The sequence below is a fragment of the Kryptolebias marmoratus genome, linkage group LG24 (genome assembly GCF_001649575.2).
Source record: "Kryptolebias marmoratus isolate JLee-2015 linkage group LG24, ASM164957v2, whole genome shotgun sequence".
NCBI classification, from domain to species: domain Eukaryota; kingdom Metazoa; phylum Chordata; class Actinopteri; order Cyprinodontiformes; family Rivulidae; genus Kryptolebias; species Kryptolebias marmoratus.
The window spans coordinates 14,841,041-14,867,487 of NC_051453.1; the positions used below are offsets into that span (position 1 = coordinate 14,841,041).

The window sequence follows — 26,447 nt, forward strand, 5'->3', positions numbered from 1 at the left end:
GCTGAAAAATAATGGGAAACATCAGTTTAGTTAAGGTAAATAGAAATAATGTTATTTTAAATTTTAAACTGATAACTACCGGTAAGTGGACTGGCTTCATTCACACAGCTGATTATTCATTTTATGGCAAGTGTTAGTCTAATGGTGGTTTTCAAATTATTTTGAAAAACCTCTTTTTTGAAGCTGCATGAACTGTAAATGTATAAACACAACAAACAAGCCACATCTGAATGTTAGACCGATAGTCCAGATGTGAAAAGTATAAGGTTTGCTTCTGAGCAATCTGTGTATTACCTATGTTAGACAATATTAAGTCTCTTCTAGAAACAAATAAATACACATCTGAACATAAAGTCAACAGCATTTCGGATTTAGAATAAAACATGTGTATTGCTGTCCTCATACTCTACATTATAGATACTCCAAACAGTAAGAGTGTCTGCTGCAAGTAACACACTCACCTGGTATAAGTACTAATGCAAGAGCGAGAACTGTATAATTATAGCCACAAGGAAAAACTGTAGGCAAATTATAAAGAAAGGCAGACAGTTTATGAGTTTTTATACTGCCAAGTTTTGTTTGCAAGGAAATGACAAATTGTTCTACCCTAATGTTTTAATTGTGGTGTGTATACACATGTTTCATTTTGTTATTGCCCTTTATTTAGAAATATTTTACCTTTACTTGACACAAAACAGGGGGAAAATGATGGTCAGAAAAGAAGGCAGAAGAATATGAGGTGACAGAGATGCAGTGCTGATGTTGTGTAGATTTATCTGACCCTGGAGATCTCTCTCTTGGGCACACATACGCCTATCAGAGCAAACACGAGGGTGTGCTGGCACACTGGTTTTCATGGGCCTGAGCATCACAAATCTACAGTAGGTGCCAAATTTAGAAGGTTGCCTCTCAGCATATGAAATCTTTCTTCTGGATAACAGAGTCAGGCAGCGGGGGAAACCGCCTATATCTGACAGAAGCATGAAGCAGGAATTATCCAGTCTGCTAAACTTCCTCAGCTGCAAAAGGGATGTTTACTCTAAAAAGATGTTCAACACAGCTTTATTTGTGTAAGGTTCTGATTAAAGATATGAGCAGTATCCAACATCCTTTGGCTCTGTCACAGAGATAAAGCAGTTTATGTTCCATCTCCCTTACGAAGTTGTTGTTTCCCCAATGATACCAATTATTTCTACTTATCCAGTCATTTCCAAAACACACTTCCAGCCTGTAATGTCGACACAGGCTGCCCTCTGTAAGTGTGTCGATTTATCCCATTAGTGCATTCTCCTGGTTCTCAATGGTTCCACGTTATTCATTTCAACGGTGCTTTACTTATTTCCCAAAGCAACTATTACCTCTCTCCTTAAAATGCACCGAACACATCATAATGTCAGTTTAACATCCTACGTGCTATAGGCTTAATGTCAGCACTCACAATAAGATTTGTCACTCAACTATCAGGCAGGAAATGTTTTCTAGAAAATTTAGATAGATATGAAACAGAAACAGAAATTATTTGACAGCACAAAGAATTTTAAACAAACAAGAATTTGATGAAAAAAAAGGTGGGAGAGGTAAAGAAAGAGAAAAAAAATCAAACAATATACTGGAATAATTGATACCAGATGATTGGGTCAGGTTTGGGGAAAAAAGAAGCATCTACGAAAGACTTACAGATGGATTCACTAAAATTGTGCAGCTTGTCTTTTCTGCTCCACCTTTAGCTCATCATTTGCAACCACTATTTGCTCCTCCTCAGCATCATAATCACAAAACAAATGGTGCTAAATATATTCTGGTGCAAACACACTCATCGACTGAGTGAGCATTTTGCGAGAGCTTTGTGAATCTGAGGAATGCGCAAAATACAAAACTGCACCAACAAAAGATGTATGTGAATCTGGCTCTTTGTGTTTCTATTAAATATTTAAGGTTAACAATAATGAGTGAACGTGACACAAACTGAGTGATACATCATGCAGGCGTACGGTTTGCACCCCGTATATTCTGACTGCTCTGAACTTCCTGCAAATGTCCAACTATTAACTTCCAATCTTTTCTCTCCAGTGCAAAATGATAAATCAGACTGGATGATGTTCTTTAAAGTCAAACATAAAAAGTTGACTCCTGATTCTTTGTATTTTTGCATTTTCATCTGTTTTGAGGTTATTCAAACTTGTCAGCTTTGTTTGTAGCTTCATTTACAGGAAAACTGAACAGGGAAACTAAAGGCTCGAAAGGTTAAATGAGCAACCCCGATGCTCCCTCTTTTTGCTTAATTAATGCTGCTGAAATTATTGAATATTTTATTAATGGGCTTCATTAACTCTTTGTTTGGATAACTGTTTTTGAGTGTTGCACCAGCTGCTCTCCTGACTGTCAGCAATAACTTTAAAAGAAATTGTCTAATTAACTGTTTGCTGCTCGTGAAATGACCGGAGGCTCAAAGGAAGGAAAGATGTAATAAAAGGAGAAATAAAATGGAGAACAGCTATACAATATCACACAGAGAATGATGTGCTGGAGAAAAAAAAAACTCTTTTCATTCTTCATTACACCTCTTATTTCTGTATGTTAGCACAAGTCCTGATCCTGCATGTTAGTCTGTGTGTTTTTCTGTGTTTTCTGCTTCCAAGTAGTTTTCAATTGTGCACTTTACAGTCTGAACACATTAAACAGAGATCCAAAGTTGTTGGGTTTTTTTTTTTTTCTTACCACCATCTTGTTGAGAGAGACCCAGCAGTCAGACGGAAAGTCCTGCAACATGGGAACAAGGAACTGAAGGCAGCCGTCCCAGTGACACAGCAGCAGCATCATCCCAATCAGGTTGAATATTCGCATCACAGCGCTGGCCAGGTCGTAGGTCATGTGAAAGATCTGTCAGCAGAAAGACAGACGAGAAGCGTGGTTACACAAGTGGAGGCGAGGAGAAAAAGAAAAAAAAAAAGCCGGGTGATGTGAGTGAACAATCTGTGTTTATACAGACGGAGTCACAGCTGAATGAATGGTAAACATGGATAAATCTGTTTTCTCCCCACAGACAGAATGCTTTAGTACATGTATTTGCAACAGTTTCTCTTTATGACTTGTTTAAAAGCTATGCTTTTAACGTATGTACATGTTGACAGACTGTAAATTGCTGATTTTACTTTGCAAATTAGATCATCATTAACAAGAAAACATGAGAAACCGTCTTGTATGCAATGAATTGCTTCTCTAAATTTGACTGAGTTATAGCACCTGACTGGCTATAACTCAGAGACTGAGCTACAAATGGTTGCGGTAGTAGCAGACAGTAATCCCCAGCACAAACTGAGTGGTAACAGGTTGGTAAATTCTCTACCTTAACAAATGCAAAAATGGCTATTACTCAGCTAAATTTGCAAATTATGAGCTAACAGTGGCTGTGCTAAGAGGTAATTGTGTTCTCCAACATGTACTTCGGCTGCTAACTTCTAAACGCACCACCTTCAAATTTTGTTCAGGAGTTTTAATTTATATTGTACGTTTTAAAATACCTCCTACATCCTTATGCTCAGCCGAAATGAGTCACATGCAGTAACGATCCTTACTTGTGCACAGAAAAGCATAACAAACCAGTATCCCATAATTATACTAATTGCTTTTTAGCAGTACAAGATGTGAGCGTAACACTGACAAGTTCATTTAATTAAAAAAAAATATGCGTTTCAGCTTTTTATTTACATACCTAGAAACTATGAGAAAGTTTAGTTAGTTTCTTGAAACTTGTTGAATCAAATCCATTATCAACTTTTGCAAAGTTCTGTTTTTGTTGCCACAGAGAAAAAGAACAAAAATGTTATGTGTGCAAACCAAAAAAAGCTAAACATCACAAAATGTTCTATCAGGCTGAGAGGTTTCAAAGGGTACAAATCAGAATTGATTGTTTCCCACTTTCCACACTCTCTAAAAGTTAATACATCTGGATTCGCAACGACAGATATACTGTAGCTGACAAATCAAACAACACCTAAGATTAGAATGAAAACATGTAGGTATGATATTGTATGTGTGCAGAAAAGATATCACAATGTATATTAACACAAAGCAACATATAGTTTTTTGGAACTGTAGCACATCAACAACAGTTTTGTTTTAAGCAGCCACAGGTTCACATGTTATGGGACAAGCATTCCTTGCAGGAATGGATATCACTAAAAGCCTTGCATACCAAAGTTGAAAAAAAAAATAACTCATGTGATCTGTTAGCTTTTAGGACGGTATACATTATATGTTAAATTGACTAAGTTATAGGCATTTTTGTGTTTTGTAAGGTTTATTAGCTGTGGTGACCATTTTATGTCAAGTTGACACTAAAAGGTAATCACTTATAGATGTATATTCAATGATTACTTTTTAAGAGCTTCATTAAAATCTGTAATCTGTCAAAAGACTCATGAGAAATTTTGCCAACAGACAGGCAAGGTTGACTCCAGTTGTTATTGCCAAAGTTTAAAACAAAGATCTTGAGTGATTTATTAGTGCTCAGAGTATGTCCTGGTTATTACTTTCAGCGATGACAACAAGTTTTAGCTCAATATCTGTAAAACTAGCTGAGTTATAGGCATTTTTGTGTTCGATACGGTTGATTAGCTGTGGCAGAAATCTGAAATCTGGTTGACTCCAAAAAGTTAATTAGTTGTACATCCCATAATTACTTTCTGAGAGTTTTATTAAAACCTGCCCACTGGTTCATCCTGCTAGTTTTTTTTTTAAACGAGGAAGGTCCCATTGAGATAAATTATCTCTCTTTTTTTAAAGGGAGTCCTGGGGGATTCACACGCATGTGGTGAGGAAGTCGGCTGGCAATCATCTGCTCCTCCCCTAAACCACAGCCTCCCCTGCTAGAAGACAGACACACACAGACAGAGGCAGTTACATGATCACCTAACTTTCATAGAGGCAAGCGATAAAACCCTAATAAATCAATCCTGGCATCTTGCAGAGTGGGTTGGGTCCGAGCTGATCATGAGCAACAGGGTTTATCCAACATTAGCATCACTCATCTGTTTGGTGGAGTATAAATGGACAGCTGCAACCAGGATAGTGGTGGAGACAGACAGGAATATGGTCGTAGCCTTGCAAACACTGACCACTGTGGGGTTTTTTGGCTACAGACTAGGCCATGTTGCCATCGTGTCTGTCTGCATACGTACGGGTAGTTTTACACGGTGTGGCATCCCTGTTCAACGGGGCCAACTGGCTGCTTCACTAAATCATAAGTAAAAGTGTATTTCCCCACCAGGGGGGCAGGAGAACTGTCCTTCTGGGTGGGGAATTGGGCCAGAGGCTGCATGTCTGTTTAAATACATATATTTTTATGCATATTAGAAAGCCCTGCTTCATGTGCACATTTTATGGTTTCTTACAACAAACCATGCTCCTTTCTCACTTGATAACAAAAAAAGGAAAGTCCCACATCAGAACTAGGCCAAATGTGTAAGTCTGGAGATGAAAACCTCTGTTTAAATCATAAAGACCAGGAACAGCTAAATCCAGACATTCTGGGACTTATCCTGTCACCTCAGAAGCTCTGTTGCACTCAGTTTACAGCTCAAATGAATATCAAATCCACACACACATATTCTACTCAACTTGTATAGATATGTTTATCATGTTTGGCAGAACAATGACATATGAATCTTATTTTGGGTGATTTGATGCAAAAATTTTACAGATTTCACAAATATTAAGCTAAAAATCAGTGTAGTACTAGCTGAGGGTCGTCCTCAACACATACTTTGAGCGCAACACAATGAGCTGCATCTTTGTTTAAAACTCTGGCATTAGCTGTTGACGTTAACCCTGTTTGTCTTTTAGCAAATTGTTTCATGAACCGCTGGACAATTTTTAATAAAACTCTAAGAAAGAAATTATTGGCTAAACATCTACAACTGACTAACCTTTGGAGTCAACCCAATTCAAGATGGTCGTCACAGCTAATCAACCTTAGCCTACACAAAAATCATTATAACTCAGTTAATTTTACAGATACCGAGCTAAAATTAGGTGTGGTAGTAGCTTACAGTCATTCACAACATATACTCCAAGCACTAACAGCTCACTGGAGATATCACATGAGACTGGATGTTATTTTCAAGGTATGACCAAAATGGACATAACCTCCCAGCATAAGATAATCTTGCGATATGCGTCTCTTAGAGGAATGCTAGGCCTTTAATTTTATTTTTAAAAATAGCATCTACATTTTATAATGGTTATTGGCTTTTGTCCATTAGAAGGAGGAGAGAGCACAACACACTGTGAGGCCTGCCCTGTGATTAGGTAGCATTCCCATTATGATTAATGAGGCTCCAGGACTAATGTTCCCCCCGACACCATAACAGCACCTGGCCATGTGTCACTGTCAGACCCCAATCTGGGTCAAAGTGGAGCACTGTGACCACAAGTCACAGGCAGACAAAAAAAAATGTCTGTTTTCTATTCCTTTTTGTTGTGCACGGTAAAATGCATTTAGAGAAAACAAGATGAATATTGGCCCCTGCTACCTGTCCTTTACTCATGTACACACACTCCCACCCGTTGTCTGGCTCATGAAAATTAAAAAAAAAAATCGATACGAGGTTCCTGCCTCAGGAAATTGCTCTTAATATTGCAACAATGCTTGTGTATTTTTGTATTGGTCACACAGAAGCAGAATCAACACACACTCACTTATTAAAATTAATGTATATCTATATATATATATATTTAACCATCCTGAGCATCTTTTATTGTAGTTGTTTTAATTATTTGTCTTTTGATCTCACCTGCAGCTTAGCTGTGCGGTGAAGTCATCACAATACTGACATGATCATTAAGCAGCAACAGCAAGAGAACTTAAGCTGAACTGAACTGAACTGAGCTGAGCTGAGCTGGGTGGAGGTGGAGACGAGCCAGCCATGTTTGGATCCAGCTGAACTAAGCAGATCAGACCAGAGCTGCGTTATAAAGCAACGCCATTATTCACTGATGTGTGTTTGAATCAGTAATTGTGGCTCTCATTGAGCTTAAATTACCAGTCTGTAATCAGGAAAGCAGAGGTTATTTTCAGAGCAGGAGAACAGACATTTGATTGGTATGTTTGGTTAGTCAAACTCCTCTGTTTGTACACAGATAAAGGAGCACATGCAGAGAGCAAGCCAAGGGCTAATTGTGTTTGTGCAAAATAGAAGGGCATATGACGGATGATAATGCATCTATCAATAGACAAACTTTCATTTCTGATGTACAGTACAGTGCTAAAGTGCTGAGTCATCCCGAATTTCTTCATGTTTTGCTTCCAAGAAGCCAGACTTTCATGTAATTCTGTAAAGTGGTCTTTACAAACAGTTTTCTGGGTATTTAAATGGTCTTTCTTTATACGGTGGATACATTTTTCCACACTAAGTCCAGTGTTTAAAACTATCTTCATCTGAATATAAAAAGGGCCCTTAAATCAAGTGAGGAAGTGGTGTTATGTTGACACATATCGAATAACTTGGCACTTTATTATTCGCAACTTGTTGCAAAGACACGGTTTTCAAATCATTTCAAAAAACTGTCAGCGCTGTTTAGAACCAATATCATAGATTTTTGTCTGAAAAGAAAATGTCCAAGAACTATTAGTTAAAAAAATTGACAAATGGGTTAACAGAAGGATATTGTACCATTTGGATCCTGTGTCAAGTTTTAGTTTCTGTTTTCCAAGGACAAAACTTTCACATATTTTCACCTACTGCTGACACTTTTTCAGGCTTCTGTTGTTGTCCTCTACTTGTTCAGTTTTCTCTAAATAACTACTCGCACAAATACACCAAAGGTTTGGCTAATGGGAAGCCATTGTTGTGTTGTGTAAGGTCAGTTGGCTGTGGCAGCCATTTTAAATTGGGCTGACTCCAAAAGTTAATCAGTTGTAGGTGAACCTCCTATGATTACACTCTGCAAGTTTCATTTAAATGTGTTCAGGGGTCCTTGAGACATTTTGGTACCAGACAGACAGATGAAACCAACCCCCCCACCCAACACAAACACAGACACACAGACAAACGTGCGCCTTTTGGTGGCAGGTAGTTGGATGTAAATAAAAAAATAAAAAATAGAAAATTGGGACTTTTACAAAAGCTGCAGAAATATTGGCAAAGACAACCTTCAAAGATTACCTGCAAGCATATTTTGGAAGCAGAATATAAAGACATAACATACTGTATACAATATGGCAAGAATGTTTTTGCTGCAATATTAATTTACCTCATTGTGATGTCTCCATTATTTGATAGGTCACATTAAAACTAATATAAAAACAAGGAAAATGTAGTTTTTATTAAAAGAACAAAATCCAATTATTTTCTCTCCAGTCTTTGTGTTCCTTCCCCGAAACCTTTTCTTCCAATTCCTAACGATAAGCACAAATGGTGCTTTAATTAACTGCATCAGTAAACTGGGTTATAATGATCTATAATCCCACTATCAGGTGTATTGTGATGCAACAGTGCAAACCCTTGTTGCTGTGGGTGTCACAAAGCTATTAAGGACAAAAGAATTGTTTAGATATGCAAACAAAATTTCTTGATTACTCACATAAACCACTGACTGCTTCTAGTTAAAACACTGAGTTTCTGAGCGTGATTGAAAGCTGCAGTGAGATACATTATCATAATATTCAAAATGTGCATTTCTTGCATCCTACATCTCCAGAAATAATCCGTAGAGCGATGATGGTATTCAACTAATGAGCTATGATGGACATTCAAATTCATTAGCGGGATTTTAAAGTATTTTTCTGTGATTCTGAGAGGTTTGCCTCATTCTTCACATTCCTGCATCATCGGCACATACGACACATGACAGTAACCAAAAATAACAGACAGAGACAAAAAGTGGTTTTCTCCACATAAAATGATCCCAGTCTAAAACTGTTATGAAAAGCGTTACATCTTTCTTCAAGGAATGCTGGGCCTTTAGTTTTCCTATTGTTTGTGTACGAGAACAGATAATTATGTGGCTCAACAAACCTGTTTGGAAAATGCTGCCAATGGGGACAAAAAATGGTGAAAACAGGTCCATGTGGGAAAAAGGTAACATAAGTGTTTTTTTATAAATATAAATTTTTATACCAGCTGAAGAGATAAAAATGCAATTATAACTCAGTGTTGTTTCTGGTTTATTGTGTGTAGTTTTATTTCCAGTGTGTATATCCTCATAAAATTAGATTTATTTCACATTGACCATGTTTAAATAAAGCTGATTTTGTTAATGTTTTGTTTAGTCATTAAACACACACAGAATGTAACTCTCCATAAAGCAAAGTTTCCAAATAAACTGTATTTTTACCATCACTATTTAAGTTTTCTTCCTTACTTTTAGTATTTAAGGTTACAAATTTGGTCAAAGAGCACTGCTGGCTCAATCCCACATCATTTGTTCATCTGNGTGTCTGTCAGCCGATTAGGATGATTTTTATGTTTTATGTTGTTGTTTTATAATGTACTTATAATGTACTGCTTGGTTAGAAAATGTTACTTTAAAGACAAATTATGGATCACTTTACTCTTGGAGCAGAATTCATTAAACTGCAGGACAGGTGTGTAGTGATCCACATCAGGCCTCGGGGCTGAATCACTCAATCACACACAATCACAGTTTATATTTTTGTTTTAAAAATCTAATAGATTGTAACGTATATAAATATTCAACTGTCATATTTATGAACCACTAACAACTTGACAAATCAGTTTAATAAATCAGCCTTTGGTCGACCTCTACTCATAAGAATTATAACTTATTTTAGACCCTCTTTCTCATGTTATATAGGTCTGGATGTGTTCATTAATAACTACACAAGCTAACTTTTGATGGTCAAAGCACCCCTTGAACCCTCCCTCTTTCCCCTGTATGAGAAATGCTGAAGCTCAGCGTACCTCCTCCCACTGGTGGATGTACCGGATCAGCCTGGACAGCCTCAGAAGGCGCAGCAAACTGAGGATCTTGGTGAACCGGACAATGCGGAGCGCCCGGGCCGTTTTGTACACCTCAGAGTCAATCCCCTTCTCCACGATGAGGAAGATATAATCCACGGGTATGGAGGAGACGAAGTCCACCACAAACCAACTCTTCAGGTACTTCTTCTTGATTTTCTTGGGGTCGAGGATGATCTCTGTGTTGTCCTCGAACACGATGCCCGTCCTGAAGTTGAGCACCAAGTCCATGAGGAAGAAGGTGTCGGAGACCACATTGAAGATGATCCAGGGTGTGGTGGTTTCATCCTTGAAGAAGGTGATGCCGACAGGGATGATGATCAGGTTACCAACCATGAACATCAGCATAGTGAAGTCCCAATAGAACCTGAAAGATAAACGAATAAAATTTCTCAAGTATCAAGGTCAACTCTTAACACTGTGGGAAAATGAATGAAATTTAAGCCTCTGCGTTTGAGCTGAATTATCATGTCTGAAATCTGTAATTCCGATGTCGGGACATTAAGAGTGGAGCCTTTTGCAGCTGATATCAAATGCTAACAAAGATGCTGATGTTGCTCTGGCAGTATTTATAGCTTTCTGTGAATCTCTGTGAAGAGATCCACTTTCAAGGGTGACACATGCATAGAAATCAGACCCAACCCTGACTACAAAAACTGCATCATCTGTCTGAAATGAAACCAGGGCCACACTTTCTGATTAAATGTTAAGAAGTTATAAAGATGTGTCCGTTATGCAAAATCTCATGCAATATTAAGATATGTTATGCTCAATGTTTGTGCTGTGAATGACTCTCAACTACAACCTCAACAAAGTACAGCCATTCTTGTGCTGGCTAATGTTAATTAGCTGTGGCAGCCATCTTACATCGACTGACTCCAAAAATTAATAATTGTACATGTACATGCAATGATTACATTCTGAAAATTTAATTAAAATCTGCTCTGTTCATGAGATGATTTGCTAACAGACAGACAGAGTTGACTCTGCCAAACCTTAAAAAAAGTGCACAATTTGTTTCTAAGTATGTGTTGGGGGTCAGTCTCAGCTACTACTGCTCCAAATTTTACATCAATATGTGTAAAATTCATTAGTTTTAACAGTTTCTTCACTCAAATGAACAATTATATTAAAAAGCCAATCAGGACAAAGATGTAGGTGCTACATCAGGAGAGTAACTCCTTGTTATAAATGATCAAATAATAAGTAATAACTAATCAATGCTTATGTGCTCTGGAATATCATGCTGACTAATAGTAACACAACAAACGGAGCCCTCTTTTATAGATTTTTTTCTGCTCTTTCTTATTTAGTAGGATATAAAACTTACTGTATTTCAGGGTTGTAGATAATAAAAGAGACCTTTATAACAATAAAATAGCATTCAACATTTTACAACACTGTCAGTTGTTATTGGTCAGCTTACAGCTTTATTAATATTATGATGATGTTCAATGAGCTTTGAGACAAATTGCTGTCTGATCAGTTTAGAGGTGAAGGAGACTAAAGTGAGATGCTAAGAGTTGATGAAATCCTGTTATTTATAGATTCATTTTAATACAATTATAGTTATTGTAAGTAAAGTATACAACAGCATTTAGAGCACAACTCCCTATGATGCAGGAAAAAGCACACGCCCACCATCACAAATATCATAAAATAGCACGTCAATAAAATTTACAAAAAAAATATAAAATTTAAATGAGTGATCAAATTGATGTCAGGGTAAGGTTTGGAGGTTTGGCTCCATCTTTTACTTGAAACAATAAATTTGCTGTAATCTTCTAATAGAAGAATATTCTGATGGCATTTGACTAATTTAAAAAAAAAAGAAGCCCAAAGAAAAAAGAGATTATTGGGTTTAATCCGTGGGTAATTGGGGGAGCTGTCCCTGGTGCTGAAAGTGACTTTTTTTGACGTTTTTGGCCTGAAAACAAAATTCTGGACTTGTCAATATTCTCTGAAATTTACATTGTGTGTATTCAGCTTGAGTTAGACGTACAACAATTGTTAGAGCAGTTTGAAACTGTTTTTTTTTTTTTGTTCAGACAGAAACTGAGTTTAACAGTATGTCTGTTCATGAACGCGTCCCGGACTGTCCCGTACCTGAAGTCGCTGTATGGGTGGATGATCCAGTTCCCTGCTGACTTTACGCGCTCCTGCTCCTTCTCCACAGCCTTCTGGCTGCCGAACATGCGCAGGGAGAACTTGTTAACTCCTGGCTGAAGCATGGAGCTGAACTGCCGCTGCATGTATGTCTGATTCCCCCTGGAGTCTCCATCGTCCGGAACTATCTGAGAGCCGTCCTCCGCTTTGCTGAAAGTGACAGAATTTCTCGACTGCGGACCTGAGAGCTGTCCTTTACCAGCTGGGGGGTTGGAGAAAGAAACTCTAGAGTCCTTTTTCTCCATGGCTGCGGTGGTCTTCACTTCGCACCCGGGCCCCTGAGTCAGGGACCCCGCCGAGAGGACTGAGGCTTCCCCGCTCGCAGCCGGCCCCCTCCCGTCTTCACTCGCCACGGCTCCATCTGCCTGCTTCTCCTGCCTTGAGATGAGAGAAGACAGGCTCCCCGAACTGGTCGGATCTCTCCTGCAGTCTCCGTTCTTGTTGCAGATCATTCTGGCGGGCCCCTCTGAAACGGTGTCCCCTCTGGTCCGGCGGTCTGACTCTGCTGCATCCCTCTGGCTCCACAGAGGTGCGGAGCCCTCGCTTGGAAAGAGCCAGAGCTCGTTGTTGTTAGAGTTTTTGCGCGCAGCGGACGCGGCCCCGCCTCTGAGCGTAAAAACCCCCTTCATCCTGATCCCCCTGCCGCTCCCATCATCATCATCACCACCACTGTAAGGGTCCTCGCATCCAGTCAAACTGGCTGCTGGAGGAGGCTGCAGGAATTTGAGCTCCTCCTCGCCGTCCTCAGCCTCATCCATCGTACCTTTGACCGTGGCGAGTTCAGAGCAGGAACAGCCCTTTACTTTCCCTTCTCATCACTTCAGGTGCTACAGCGCGCCGTTGCCATGGCTGCAAAGCGGCTGTTGTTATTGTGCGTTTAAAACAAGGAGATGACAGCATTACCCCTGGGCTCCAACCACCTCCAGGTAGCTTATATTAAGAAGAAAATGACTACGCAGAACACAAGTCAAGTAACCAACCACACCCTAGATGACACAGCGAGTGGGAATGGAGGAGGGGAGGGGGTGTTCTATAAGAAATTATGAATTACACTAATGCGTCCTGCTTTAAAACAGCAATTAACTCACCTGATGGAAAAGTCCAAAACAGGACAAATGTGACGAAGAAAGGTCACAGTTGAAGTTGAGCTCATTTTGCTATCCAGCGTTATTGTAAACAAAAACCTTTGACAACTACTTGTTAACAGATACATCGTGGTCAAGTAACCAGTAACTATTATTAACCAAGCTTTGTAAACTGTACTAAGGACGCAATAACGTCAGCCTGTTGCTGCTCTGAAGCTGCTCTTGTCCCCAGGTAATGAGACTGTTCTGGTCAAATGGCTCTATCTAGTGGAAAAACGGGGATATTGCACAATTTGAAGACTAACACGGGGCCTCACATATCAAAGAGTGCGCAGCTTTCATGCTGAAAGTTGGTAGGAACAAAAACTTTAAATGCTCAGACATTAAGGTGGGAGTAAAGAAAAGGATACCTATCCACTTTTATCCAATAATGTTAGACACCACTTTCTGGACATGTGTTACACACTGTTATTGTAAATGAATGGAGTGAAGCAGGGGCACAGGTCTGAGCCTGAGTCATTTCCAACTTCATGCAGTTGTGAAATACCGGGCCTGTCAGCCAGCTCCCTCTGAAAGGATCTGGTGTCCCAGCGTGGAGGCAGTGCACGGTTCCTCTTAGTTTCCCCTATGTGACCCCGGGGTCAGTTCAGCTCAGAGTTAAAAAAAAAAATGGCCCTGGACACTGAGTCAGATAATAGGCCAGGCACCATTGTATGCCAGCAGGGCTGTGGGATTCCTGAAAACACACACCCTTTGAGTTCTCCCATTAGGAATGTCCTCCAGCAGAGCCAAAGCTGCCATTGATCCACGATTACGTGTAACTTTACGCAGCTGTTTATGACCAAGTGTCATCATCTACACCATGTCAACTATAGGAATCATGAATTAATGTTCTTATCTGACACATTTTCTCTCTCAGTGAGAATGGAAGTGCTCCTCAGCCAATTCACATGCTTTACACACCTCAGCTGTGTGTGCGCCTCGTGCGGTCACTGATGCAAGTTTCCATCTCCCAGTCATAAAAATAACGGAAACTTTACAATTCACATTGGACAGATTGTTTTGATGAAACTGGTCAAAAGTGTGTGTAAATATATGCAAGGTTCGTTTTAAAACATCCCTATTTCTGCTCAAAACACATTTGTTTTTTTAGGCATCATGTGGCCTTGCAGAAATATACAGCTAGTTTCTTCTCATAATGTGCAAAATAAAAGTAAAGGCATGTCTCTAAAGGAAGACAGGAACCCAAGTAGTTTAAGTAAATATGGGTTGTTCTATTTTTTTTAATGGATCTTCATGTTCATTCTTTCTTGTACTGCAAATCTAGTTTTATTTCTTTCTAAACAGGCTACTTATTTTCCTTTATGTATAAATATAGACTTAAAAAGGTCTGCATAGTGTAATTTTCTTTTGTACAAGTATAATTTTTTAACACTTAAAAAAAATGCAACAAACTGTAGTTTTTCATTTCATCAGGGGGTCTGACATTTTGTGTATAAACTTTCAGTAGGAAAGACAGTAAAATTGGCTTAAGAGATAAAAGGCTGCAACCCCCTGAATTACACCAACAAAACCAGTTCTGCTTTTAAAAGGGATGTTCTTACCTCTTCATACTCTGACTGGTGTATGAACTACTGAACAATTATTTGACAAAATATTGCTGCAAATATCAGACTATTCCTTTAAAGCCGAGGCAGAAGTCAGTGTCTCCCTGCTTCAGCACACCTGTGTTTAACTGAGAGCTAATTACCATCATTCAATCAGTTGGATCAGGTGTGGGAGAACCCCACAAGGATCAGAATTTCTAAATACCACTAGAGCAAAATACATTATCTTACCACTTATTCACCAACAATACTGCTTTCAAAATATATATTTAACCAAAAAGGTAAAAGGTTTTTAAATGGTTTTAATTTCTAAAAAGATAGTCTTAATTACACTGCCTTTACAACAATCTGCCTGCTCAGTGAAAACACCTTTGCTCCTGTAAGAAAGTTTCCAAAAGGCTTCCATCTTTCACTAAAATGCATTTTAACCAAGTAAGGAGCACAACCATTTTAGTTTATATACCTTTATTTCAGTTTGTGCAAGGTGTACATGAGATGGTATTCCATGTTTATAGGAGGTACAACCGTTTTTGCACAATTCTGGCCAGGTCTTTAAATTTCTGCAACTCTAAAGTTTTAACATTCAATCACAACACTACTCAGGTTAAATAGAATATATGGCTTTTGAATTATCTACACAGTGAGTGAAACGGACAGCTGTTTAACAACTGGACACAAGTGGTTCAGATCACCATTGGTAGTTTAAAAAAAAAAAAAATAAATAAATCCAATGAATGTCTTTATTCTGGCAGTTTTAGCCGTACAAATGATTAGAGTTGTATCCACAGACGCAATAGTTGCATCTTTTGCACTTGGTCCTAAGGAATTTACTTAAACTGTGAAATGTAAACTCCATAAAAACAACAACAAAAAAGTTAATGTATATAGGAAAGTTAAAACTGCATGGTTAAAACCAAAAACGTTCCAACTAAAAACTATTACAACATGAAAACCTAGACATCGATTCTTAGCACTTTCTACATTAAATTTAGAGTCAATTCTTAATCTTTCACTTTGTTAATAAACAAAAACAAGCAAAAAAAAAAAAAAAAAAGAGATGAGAAATGGCGTTTAAGGCAAAGTGCACTGGAATTCAGATTGCCTAGTAGATCTAAATTTCACTGCACTCTTCTGTCCCAGTATGACAGTGTCGTATCGACATCAAAAGCATTCCACCGCCTGGAAACGAACTTTGTGCTGCTTTACAAAGAGGCCATCCCACGAGATTAAAAAAAGCGACGAGTGACAACTATGGAGGTCAGTGCAGGGAGCGTCAGCGAAAACAGAAGATCACAGACTAAGCATTCTTCAGTTAACCAGTCTAATGATTTTACAGCAACACACACTTTTGGCTAGAACATCATTTAAACTCATGCAATATTTGCCCCCAAGGTCTCAAAACAGAATTATTTTCACCCCACACACCATGATCCTGGCTGTACGTTGTAAAGAATATAGCATTAAAAAGAAAACTAGGGGAAATCGAATTTTTCCTTAAGCATTAACACCCGACAACAAAAGAAAAAAAAAAAAAAAAAGGGAACTTCCAATCGCAGGGTGCGCAGTAATATTGAGCCACGTGACAGCTGAATCTTGGAGTGCCAACTGAATGTCCATCTAGGAATAAAAAAAGAATGAGAATATACCATTAGAAACAGAATTTCTCATTTAAAAGCTTAAAAACACAGGTTGATACTGACAATACAAATCAGCCCACAGTGACAACATTTAACCTTACTTAATTTCTACCTACACTGAAAGCAGTGAAGAAGAGAAAAAAGGGACTTGCCACTGTTTTATCTGTTCAAAAACGAGTAGGAAGAGGTAGAAACTTAATTTAATCTGACCTCAATATGTAGTCATCATATTTTCCTCACACTTAGTATTTATTATACAAATAGCTTAATGTAGTAGTCATACATGTTCATGATTTTTATGAGACAAATCTATTTTAAACAAAAAATAATGCATAACAAACATGTTCATTCATATGCATTTATTTACCATTTATGCTCTAGATTATACCACAACAATACAAAATCTCATTAAATCCATATTTGTGTTAATCATCTCCCTCCTTGTACCATGTGAAAATTAGGGTATTTGTTTTGAAACCGATTAATGTTTGGACATTGTTTTCAGTCTGTCTAATAACAGTGATACAAAATGTGTTTCACACACCTTCAGCTTTTAGTTTGAATTCCTTTGCCTCACATTCTTGTCCTTGTGGTTGGTGGTAGAATTGCTCTTCCTGAAAGACAGAACGGGAGTGGCTGCAACACTGGGCTAAATGACAGGAGACGCACAAAAAGCTGCAGAGACCATACTTACAGAGGAGCAGATCCTGAGTCATCGTCTGTAAGAAAAAGAAGGGAGTTAATCACAGATTACATGTGACTGGGGAGAGAAAAGCATGCCTACGTTCTTCCCAACAGACTGATGGGAGCAAATGTTCAACCTCTAACATGATCACAATGAGATTATGATCAAACTACAAATGAATAGACATGCCCACCTGGTGCTTTACTGACAAACTCTTACAAAAATACCTTTATTCAAGAATCCAAACCCAATCATTTCTTCTCATGAAAATGAAATGTTGCCAACCGTTACTTTGATAGTTTTGTTGCTTTGCTCCAACGCTTAAAAAGTGCTACTCGTTAAGGTTTTAATACACCGTCCAACGTCAACCTTAAGCATCACAAAGGCTCATGCAATACAAGCAAAAGACAAAGAAACACTGCAACGACCGGATTAACAATAAACATCGTTAAACTGGCAGAGCTGACAGACATCCTGACCATGTATAGTGGCAGTATTCACACCTGAGCAAGAGCATGTTTTCACAAGGCAAAAAGTAAGGTTCCTTTGAGGCCAAGTGATGAATGAGACAAATGGAATATTGACCCTAAGGGAGTTGCCTAACATTTGTCATGCATTAAGTACAAGATGCAGAAAGCATGCAGACACGTCGCTAAAACCCTCCACTTTCAACCTACCCAATGTTAAACCATGACACTAACTTACGTGCCTCATCCGACTCTTTCATTGGCTCAAAACACAATGATTTGAAGCGCCAGAACGTGAAAGTGAATATTTGAAGCGTTCTTTGTATTGTAACATTCAGCGCCAGTGAAAGAGTGACCAAATCTTTGAGCACATTCCTCTTAGAAGTGGTTACTATGAAAGCGGTTCATTCAGACTCCCATAGCTTTTCCAGGCGGTCATCATCTCAGCTCAACCACTTCAGTCCGACATGCAGTTTTTGTTCACTTACCAAAATGCAAAATCAGCAGCGAACAGAGAAGTCATAAATGTAAATAAAAAAAAAAAAAGTAAAAATATATATAGGTCTTATTGTTTACACAGCAGTGGAAGCCAACTCATGAGCTACTTTTCAAAATAAATGTATACAATGCCAAAACCAAAAAGACAACACCAGTTTTAATTTCTACACGTCATCTCCCTGTAAAAGGAAACTCTTTGCCATAACTGTTTCAAACTTGGTACCGAATGATGGTCTGATAGGAGATGTTGCTCTTTGGGGAGATTTACAGTTTTCTACCGTCTACCCAGAGTTAATTTTATTTTGAAAAAAAAATAGGCAAAATTGATGTAGAAGACACTGAATGCATACCATCAATGACCTCGTCGGGCTTTCTCCTCTTCTCGTAGATGAAGATGATGGTCACGAGGATGATGACCTCAGCCACGATGCCCAGGAAGGGCCAGAGAGCGGCCAAGCGACTGCGGACGCGCAGGTAGATCTTGTCACTGCTGGCGCCGAGTTCGTTGGTTCCAGTGCAGATGTAGTTTCCAATATCCTTCTCAATGCTCAGGTCGTTGATGGACAGTATGGTTTTGTTAGGGGTGCTCTTGATCTCATATCGGTCACCTGTGCCGTTGAAAATACCCTGCAGAGTATTTACCAAGTCAGAAACAAAAGATGAGCGTTCAAGAGAAATTAACTTACCTAGATTGGCATATTACTTAAGTGCATAAAATATTTTGAACTATAACTTTATTTTTTGCTTTCAAACCTTGTGAGTGCCGTCCTCCTCTTTAAACCAGACCCAGTCAGTGGGGAGGGGATGACCATGAGCCACGCAGGTCAGCACACCTTTGTCCATCTCATTGCCATGCTCGGAGTGCTTGTAAGCGCCAACATGGGGAAGTGCTACACAAAAAGGGTTTCCATAAAATTTAGACGTTATCAAGTTAAATAAATGCTAAATAAAGATACGCTTTTAATTTCAGTCAACTTACTTTTAACCTCTATTGTTTCCTTCACTGGTGGCTCAGTCTTAAAAACACATTCATACAGTCCACCAGAATGATAGGTGATCTTGTCCAAACTGCAAAGAACAGAAATAATTCAAGAACTCAATGTGCCACTTCTGGTTAGGAACAAACATTTCCTCTTTAAGACTAAAGCAGCTACTATGTAACAAACTGACTAGTGGCCAACGCTGAAGCTACTTTCATGATGGTGATTAGTTTTTCCACTTAGCTAAGTAGAAAATCCATAACAGGGCACAGTTTCTGCTCAAGGGCTGCGGGGTAAAACCAAAGCTGCTTGTCTGCATAAACAGTTTCGTTTTGCCCGTTTAATTACAATCCCACTTTTGTTCGGTGCTACTGTCCTGTACAGTGCCGCCGTCCCTCTCTAATGGGGAGTTGAGGTCGGGCAAAGAGAGCGAATTGCAAAAGGGCTCTGATCTCTGCTGCCAAGACTGCTAGCGAAGCTGCACAGTCCCATCTCCCTGCTAATCAAGAGCAGCGAATGGCATCCACAACTTAGCTGCTGATGGAGACAGGCTGGGGGGAAGGAATCGAGGAAGTAAAATGTGGGATGAAAGTGTGAAAACAACAGTAACTTTTTTTTTTTTTAAATAAAATGTTACTCGGAATAAATACAAATACAATGCGTGTCCACACACACAACAGTTCATGTCACATATGAGACGATTTCCTCTTTAATGAATCAATTTCTTACCGGTAAATCGTATAAGGACTGGAAGCATCAGACTCAGATTCCTCAATGTGTTTTCCATTGTGTGTCCAGTAGGAGCCCTTGATGGGAAGGCTAGAGTCAGTCAAGTTGCAGCTGAGAATACTTGATGTCTGGTTGCTGACCTCAGTAGGTTCAGTAATGATTGTTGGGCCTTAAGATAAAATGAAAAAAGTTATTTAGCTTCATTTAAAAAAAAAAAAAAACAGCTCCAGGCTAAATGTCAGTAGCTATTAATATTACATTCAAATTTAAACACTCAACATTCGTCTTTACATGCTGGAACATCAAATCCATGTTTTGTCTCAAGTAAAAACACTTTGCTCACGACGATAAGTCAAAGAAAATTTATGTATGCACAAAAGGTGAATCGTGACACCTCTTGTGCTTCTGTTACTCCAAGATCTTTGTTTTGGAGTTATGATATTCAGCTTGAGACAATTGTTGAGTGCCGATTGGCTGGAAGCCTTAACACCAACCAAGTTCTTCACATTTTACACTTATTTTGAGAATAGTGTTCTGTACGTGTACAAAGAAAAAGGTGAAAAAGAGCTCCCCAAATGAGGGATCTCTGTTCCATCAACAGTGGAATGAAAGGAAGAGGGCAATACGCACAGTAAAACTACAGGTTCTTTGATAAATGCATGCAGAAGCAACAACAGCTGGGGCAGTTTACACTGCCAGTCACATTTATGCAAATAATTCTGTGTAAAAAAACAAATAATACTGGACCACAAGGCAGAAAGATGCCCCATGGCAGACCATGTTTAGTAATTAGTTGCCATCTTCTGTGCCTATAGTTCAGTACCACAGGAATGACTACAAGGGGTTTTCACAATGTTAGTATCAATTAAAGGACAATGTAAAGTCTATCAAGCAGCAATGCCAATATAGTAATCTGACACCCCTTTTTGTTTTACTTCTAAATAAGCATTTTTTTTGTTTTTTTTTTAAATTGTGTTTTAATGGCATTCCCACAGTAGCCATTTGCAAATTTCCAGCTTTCTGACCAGTATTATATGCAAGAAAATCCATCATAATGGTACTTAAATGAGCGGAGGGGGAAAAAAAAAAGGCATCAGATTAAACACATACTTTGAATCAGGTGATACAGGATTAGGGAGCAGCCAGGCTATGCTTCACAACCAGGTTTATGTTCTACTACAGAATGACCTCGGAGATTTTCAGGAAAAGATAGGGGGGAGTGTGTACTAGATGGAGCGGGATGGAAGAGGGAACTGGACCGGGAAACCGGGAGCTAAATGTCCAGGACTTCGCTAATGAGGCAACAGTCAGCTACTTTTGACTGGAGTCTCCTCATATTTTTTTTTTTCTGCCACTCACTTTCAATCACAATAATGTTTGCTTGTGAGCGGATCCACTTGATTTTGGGCGTCTTCCTCAGATCATTGCGCTCAGGGTCGTTTGATGCGCGGCACTCGTACGTGCCTGTGTCGTCAAGGCTGAGGCTGGTGAGGCGAATGGTGCTGGTAGCGTGTGCTATGTATGTGGCATTTATTCTAACAGAGTCGTTTCGTGCCCCATCAAACAGCTGGGTGAAAGTTTCATTGGGCTCTTCGCCCTCTATAAACCACCACTGCACTTCAGGGATGGGGTTCCCTATCACCTCACAGTGCAACTCGGCACTGTCATTGATCAACTTCATCTGAGAGAGGGGAGACTTAATAAAACCCGCTGGGCACAATTAATCCGCCCAGCAAACAGATTTCAAAAAATTAATTTAAGAAACCAAGTGATTGCATGAATTGGTGATAAAAATGCAATGGAGAATTAAAGAAAAAAAAAAAAAAAGAAAGGACAAGCATACAGAAAAGAGAAAGACAAAAAGTTAAAAACAAATAATGACAGCAAGCACAAAAAGATAGATCAGAGTTTACATTTTTGTTTCACTGGATCATTTTGAAAATCTTAAAACTCTGACCTATTGTGTTTAACAGGAAATGCTACAGAGACGGGTGGGAATAACCAAAGCTGATTTGCCAGTCCACATTTTTGATCAAAGTAGAATTCCTTTAAAAGGATGAAAACAGATAGCTGCGATCTTGTCTGAATGACCGATTATCCCCAGAATAATTAATCTACAATTAATTGAATTTGTAATTTAGATTTTTGCTTTAAACAAATGAGAAAAACGGCACAATTGACAAAAAATACATTCTGCCATATTCAGCTCTACAAGCAAGTTCCTTTCATACATCATCCTGAATAATTGTTCAAATTTGTCAAGGTTTTAAATTTTATTAGTCCATCATGAAAATGTAATTAAATCATATAGAATTAAGTTTACACCAATCTACAGTTGAATAAATTTTATTTTGAAGGAAAGTTAATTAGGAAGGTATGGATTTTTCTCCTTTAAGTTTTCAACTCATGTAGAATTTGTAGTTTGTCGTTGGTGGAGTAGAAATACTCGAACCACTATAGGAACTGTGACCATATCCTTAAATACATTTATGCAGGGCATTGCCAAAAATCTTATGGCTCGAAACCACCACCACCTAAACCTCCTCTAGAATTTCATTCACCGAATCAGTGAAAGTATTCTTCTTAGCTGAACCTTGGTTATTGTCAGAATCTTTAGCTCTTAATATAATTAAGGGATTAAGAGCCACAATAGATGTGTTTGTGCCAAGCGAGAGCTTCCACTTTTAGTGGCACGACGGATTACTGGGACAGATTGAGTGAGCAATTGCGCAAGAATACACCAAGGAACTGTTGACAAAAAAAAAAAAAAAAAAAGCTTGGTCACCCCACCCCCCAAAAAAAGCAGAACAGACAGCAACAATAACAAGCATTTTAATAAATTAAAGACAACGCAGAATGAATGAACAAACAAGCAATGTAAACACAAAAGCAAATTACAAAGATGGAAATGCATTCAAAATGTTTTTAAAAACAAAAGAGTGAAAATGTACAAATTTAGATCTTTGATTGTTGTGCCAGAATTGCCCAACAGTCACAATTAATCTAGGTTAACAGTAGATATTTTTAGACCATTGTGCTGCTGATTTAATGGAAGCAGTTTCACTGAAGAAGTTACATGAAAACATGTTTGATCCCATCAGCTAAGTATTATGCGAAAGTCAGAAATGTATTGAACACTGTCGGAGAACCTAAAGTCTGTCTTCATTTTAAAAGTCGTCAGCAACTCCTCAATCTGCTCAGATTAGAAGAATGACAAGCACATCATAACCTCTTCTGAAGAACTGGCTGATCTGAGATACAACCACTCTCAAATAGCCTTCGTGTACTCCGACAGGGTGGAAGAGTTCGGCCGGTCCAGAGCACAACAAGCACGTTTGTCCAGCAGCAGAACGGGCTTTTGGTAACACAGACCAGACAAATCTTTTAATTCTTACTCAGAAATAAACTCATCACCTGCATGAACTTATCTAAACAGCAGAACACACAAAAGAAGGAGTACTAGTTGTCAACAAGAACTTTAGTCTGTGCATAGCATGCACTTTTCCCCACTTAGAATCGCTCCCCTACCGGAACTAAAAGGTCACCTTCATGGCCCATGTTGTATGACCCTTCAAATATAGCTTAGGTCTTATCCCAAGTTTGAAGACATGTAATTTACTACCTATAACCTTCTGCTCTACAACCTGAATGTTAGACTTGTGCCTGAAGTTCTGTCAAAGCTCAAATGTCCCAAGTCAGAATTTGACATTTAAAATAGAGGTCAGAGGCAGCAGAAACAATGCAACTGTGGAGGTCCCAAGCTACAAAAGGTTACCTTACAGTTTAAAATAAATACTTGTTAAACAGGCACGTGGAGAGATTTGCATCTGAAACAAGTCAGACTTCTGCTTTCAGTCAACTAGGTTGGTTAATAATGAACAAGCAAGCATTTACGTTTTAAGCAAACGGCTTCTCAAAGGTCACAAGTCAGGTTAAAATTTCAAATAAAGTATATTCACACAAAACAAAAAACGGTTGGTGCATTTATTTTTTTCCTTTTACAATAAAGATAAGTGGCGGTAAAGCAGTCATGTCTCTGATCATGTCACGTTTAATAATGCTTAAGCTATTCCTTCACAATTAAAAGTTGAACATTTGTGTACAACAGAAAAAAAAACCAGCATCCCTTTTAAACCCTTTGGGAACTTTTACACTAGTGATGTACGAAGATGGGCGTTGAACATGATGTGATGATAGAGGACAGAAAAACAAGCCAAATTCGATCAATCAGTGCTGCCCTAATATGGAGAAAATAAATAAAGAACGCGAGGCACTGTAATCGTTCAGCTGTGGTAGACCGACACATTTTATCCCACACAGTTAGGTGATCGGAGCGTCAAACGATCCTGTCTGATGTGCAGGCTATTATCATACAGAAATAATTATACATGAGACTGATGAGCATGAATAACTCAAAATAAAAAAAAGGCCAACGATTAGAACTAGGCTCTTTATTAACCCAGGTGAACAGGCAACATTAGTTTAGGAAAAACGTCACAATTTTGGCTGTTTGTTACAAACCAAAATTGGTTTAATGTTAACCTCCATTGAGAAGTAGTTGAAACTCCAGGGAAATCTAATTTCACACCCAACTTCTCTCTTGTTGTTTTCACCTAAAGCAGGAGGCAATTAGGACATGAGGGCTATGTGTAGCCATTTTGTTCAAGTGTAGGAGCAGAAAAACAAACAGTACTGCTGTTTGTTATTAAAGCAAAATTAAATGTTCTGGGGGGTTGGACCTCTAAATATTGTGACTGCCAGTTACAGGCTGAGCTCAAGATGGAACTTGTGAATATGGATTAATAATTAAGTTGAAGATTTTAGACCAGGACAGGCAACAATTTACAGTCACCTGACCAAGATTTAAAGAGTTTAAGGGTCATTTGTGGTTGGTGAGATTTTAGGACACCTAAAATTAATGTGATCAAATGAGGCAAATAAGCCACTATTACTGTAAATGTCAAAATAAGTCAACCTCAGGAAAAAAAAACCATCTAGTCCTCCATTTTATTCAATTTCATTGGGGCTAACCAAATCTGAATGCAAAAGAGAGAGTTGTTCTCTACATTCATGGCGCTATTATTCAATATGGGACAAAATGTGGGTAATAATGTTATGTAATAATGGCAATAAATTCTAAATTCAGCTCCAGGTTAAAGCATTTGGGCATTTCGTGTAGGATAAAAAAGATTCGAAGACAATAAATAAAAAAAACGCTAGATGACGAAGATCTTCCCACACCTAAAACGATTTCAATCCGGTTTAGTAATTTTCTTCATTACGCAACAGGGAGTTAATTTCACCTCAGCTACAAGAAAGCTACTATTTAAACACCGTGTAAATTATCATAAAGCTCGAATGCGCGACATATAAACAATTAATCGTGCTTAATTAATAAGACGAGAAAGGCAACACGTTTAGTTCATGTCAAACGAGACTGGAAAATGCTTCGAAATTAATCATTTCCCTCATGATCAAGTCTGTTCATGTGAGTCACGAAACGCTTTTAGTCCAAAGATTGATTTCGGCAAAACAAATTAGCTCAAATGTTTCGCTAGCAAGAAAAAGGCGGCGTGGCCTCAATGACATTACACAATGTCATTCTTCCAAACTGTAAAAAGTCCAAAAGGTTATAAATATATTTTTAATCACAGCTCTAAATAGATGTCCTCGACGCTGAGGACTGCTAAAGGACAAACAAAATGTGCGTTGTCGGGGCAAAGTCAACATCTTCATCCAACATGGCTGACACGCGTTCTTACCTGTGGTCGCGTCGGCTCTCCAAGAGCTCAACAGCAGGGCCGCTAAAGCCCACAGCAACTTCATGACTGCTCGGTTTACCGAGGTAGCACCCCCTGAGATGGTCTTAAATTGATTTTTTATCCTTCACAACCTTCCGTGGCAGGGGCTCCGTCCGTCAGTCCGCTCCACAACGACACTGAAGTGGCGACTGCTCGTCCTTGTACTTTACGCACACGCCCTTAACGGCACGTACACGTGACGTATCATCTAGGGGCGGGGCTACGTCACAGGAAGTTGTTTTTTCTTTAATAACCAATAACTCTGTAAAATCATTATAATTTCGACACTTTAAATTTAAATTTAAATATTCTTGGGTAGCAATTTTAGTGACTGTTTAGAATGATTAAAAACATTTTTTTTACTTATCAATATACTGAATTTTTAATAGGCTCCAAAGTGAAACAATAATACTTTTCATCCAGACTGAAGTTTGCCTAAAGAGAAATATTTGTGCTAATAACACAAAAAGACCCTTGTCGGTTAAATATAACTCCTAGAAAACTGGGTATAAATAAAACTATGCTCAATCTGGAAAAAAGATTTGGATTTATTTATTTTTCACATGTGACTCACACATGCTAAGACCCAAACTCTTGCATTTTAATTTTTTTTTCTTTGCCAATTGGGCTGATTGGGACCTGATTTCAATCAAGGGATGCTAAACAAAATGTGGCATACACATGTGGATGTCCTAGGACGTTAAAGAATAGTATGATACACTAAATTAATGAATGCCAAACCACTAAGACAGCATCCAATTTAAAGATATACAACTTTTTTTTAATTTTAGGCATCTTGATGCAAGTGTATA

At 38.5% G+C, this 26,447-nt stretch overlaps 2 protein-coding genes across 5 annotated transcripts in view; both read right to left on the reverse strand.

Moving 5' to 3' along the window:
* hcn2b (hyperpolarization activated cyclic nucleotide-gated potassium channel 2b) overlaps positions 1-15,144 on the reverse strand; it is a 44,311-nt gene extending 29,167 nt beyond the window's left edge. For 2 of the 3 annotated variants that reach the window (XM_017406847.3, XM_025003988.2), the window contains exons 1-4: positions 14,836-15,144; positions 12,087-13,006; positions 9,924-10,347; positions 2,719-2,880 (exon numbers count right to left, since the gene is read on the reverse strand). In XM_017406847.3, the coding sequence (XP_017262336.2) occupies positions 2,719-2,880; positions 9,924-10,347; positions 12,087-12,904 (1,404 nt within the window). In that variant the 5' untranslated portion in view covers positions 12,905-13,006; positions 14,836-15,144. The remainder of the gene's footprint in view (positions 1-2,718; positions 2,881-9,923; positions 10,348-12,086; positions 13,007-14,835) is intronic. The other variant, XM_025003989.2, reaches the window with a different exon arrangement.
* Positions 15,145-15,286: 142 nt separating this feature from the next.
* Positions 15,287-25,817, reverse strand: bsg (basigin). 2 transcript variants are annotated; one of them, XM_017407335.3, is made up of 9 exons: positions 25,597-25,817; positions 21,194-21,544; positions 19,835-20,003; positions 19,105-19,193; positions 18,879-19,015; positions 18,476-18,752; positions 17,170-17,194; positions 17,020-17,089; positions 15,287-16,455 (listed from the first exon to the last, which is right to left on the reverse strand). In XM_017407335.3, the coding sequence occupies exons 1-8, from the start codon at positions 25,658-25,660 to the stop codon at positions 17,029-17,031; spliced, it is 1,173 nt and encodes a 390-aa protein (XP_017262824.1). In that variant the 5' UTR covers positions 25,661-25,817; the 3' UTR covers positions 15,287-16,455; positions 17,020-17,028. The 2 variants fall into 2 exon arrangements, with proteins under 2 accessions (XP_017262824.1, XP_017262823.1); XM_017407334.3 differs by lacking the exon at positions 21,194-21,544 and having other exon boundaries at positions 25,597-25,812.
* Positions 25,818-26,447: the final 630 nt, after the last annotated feature.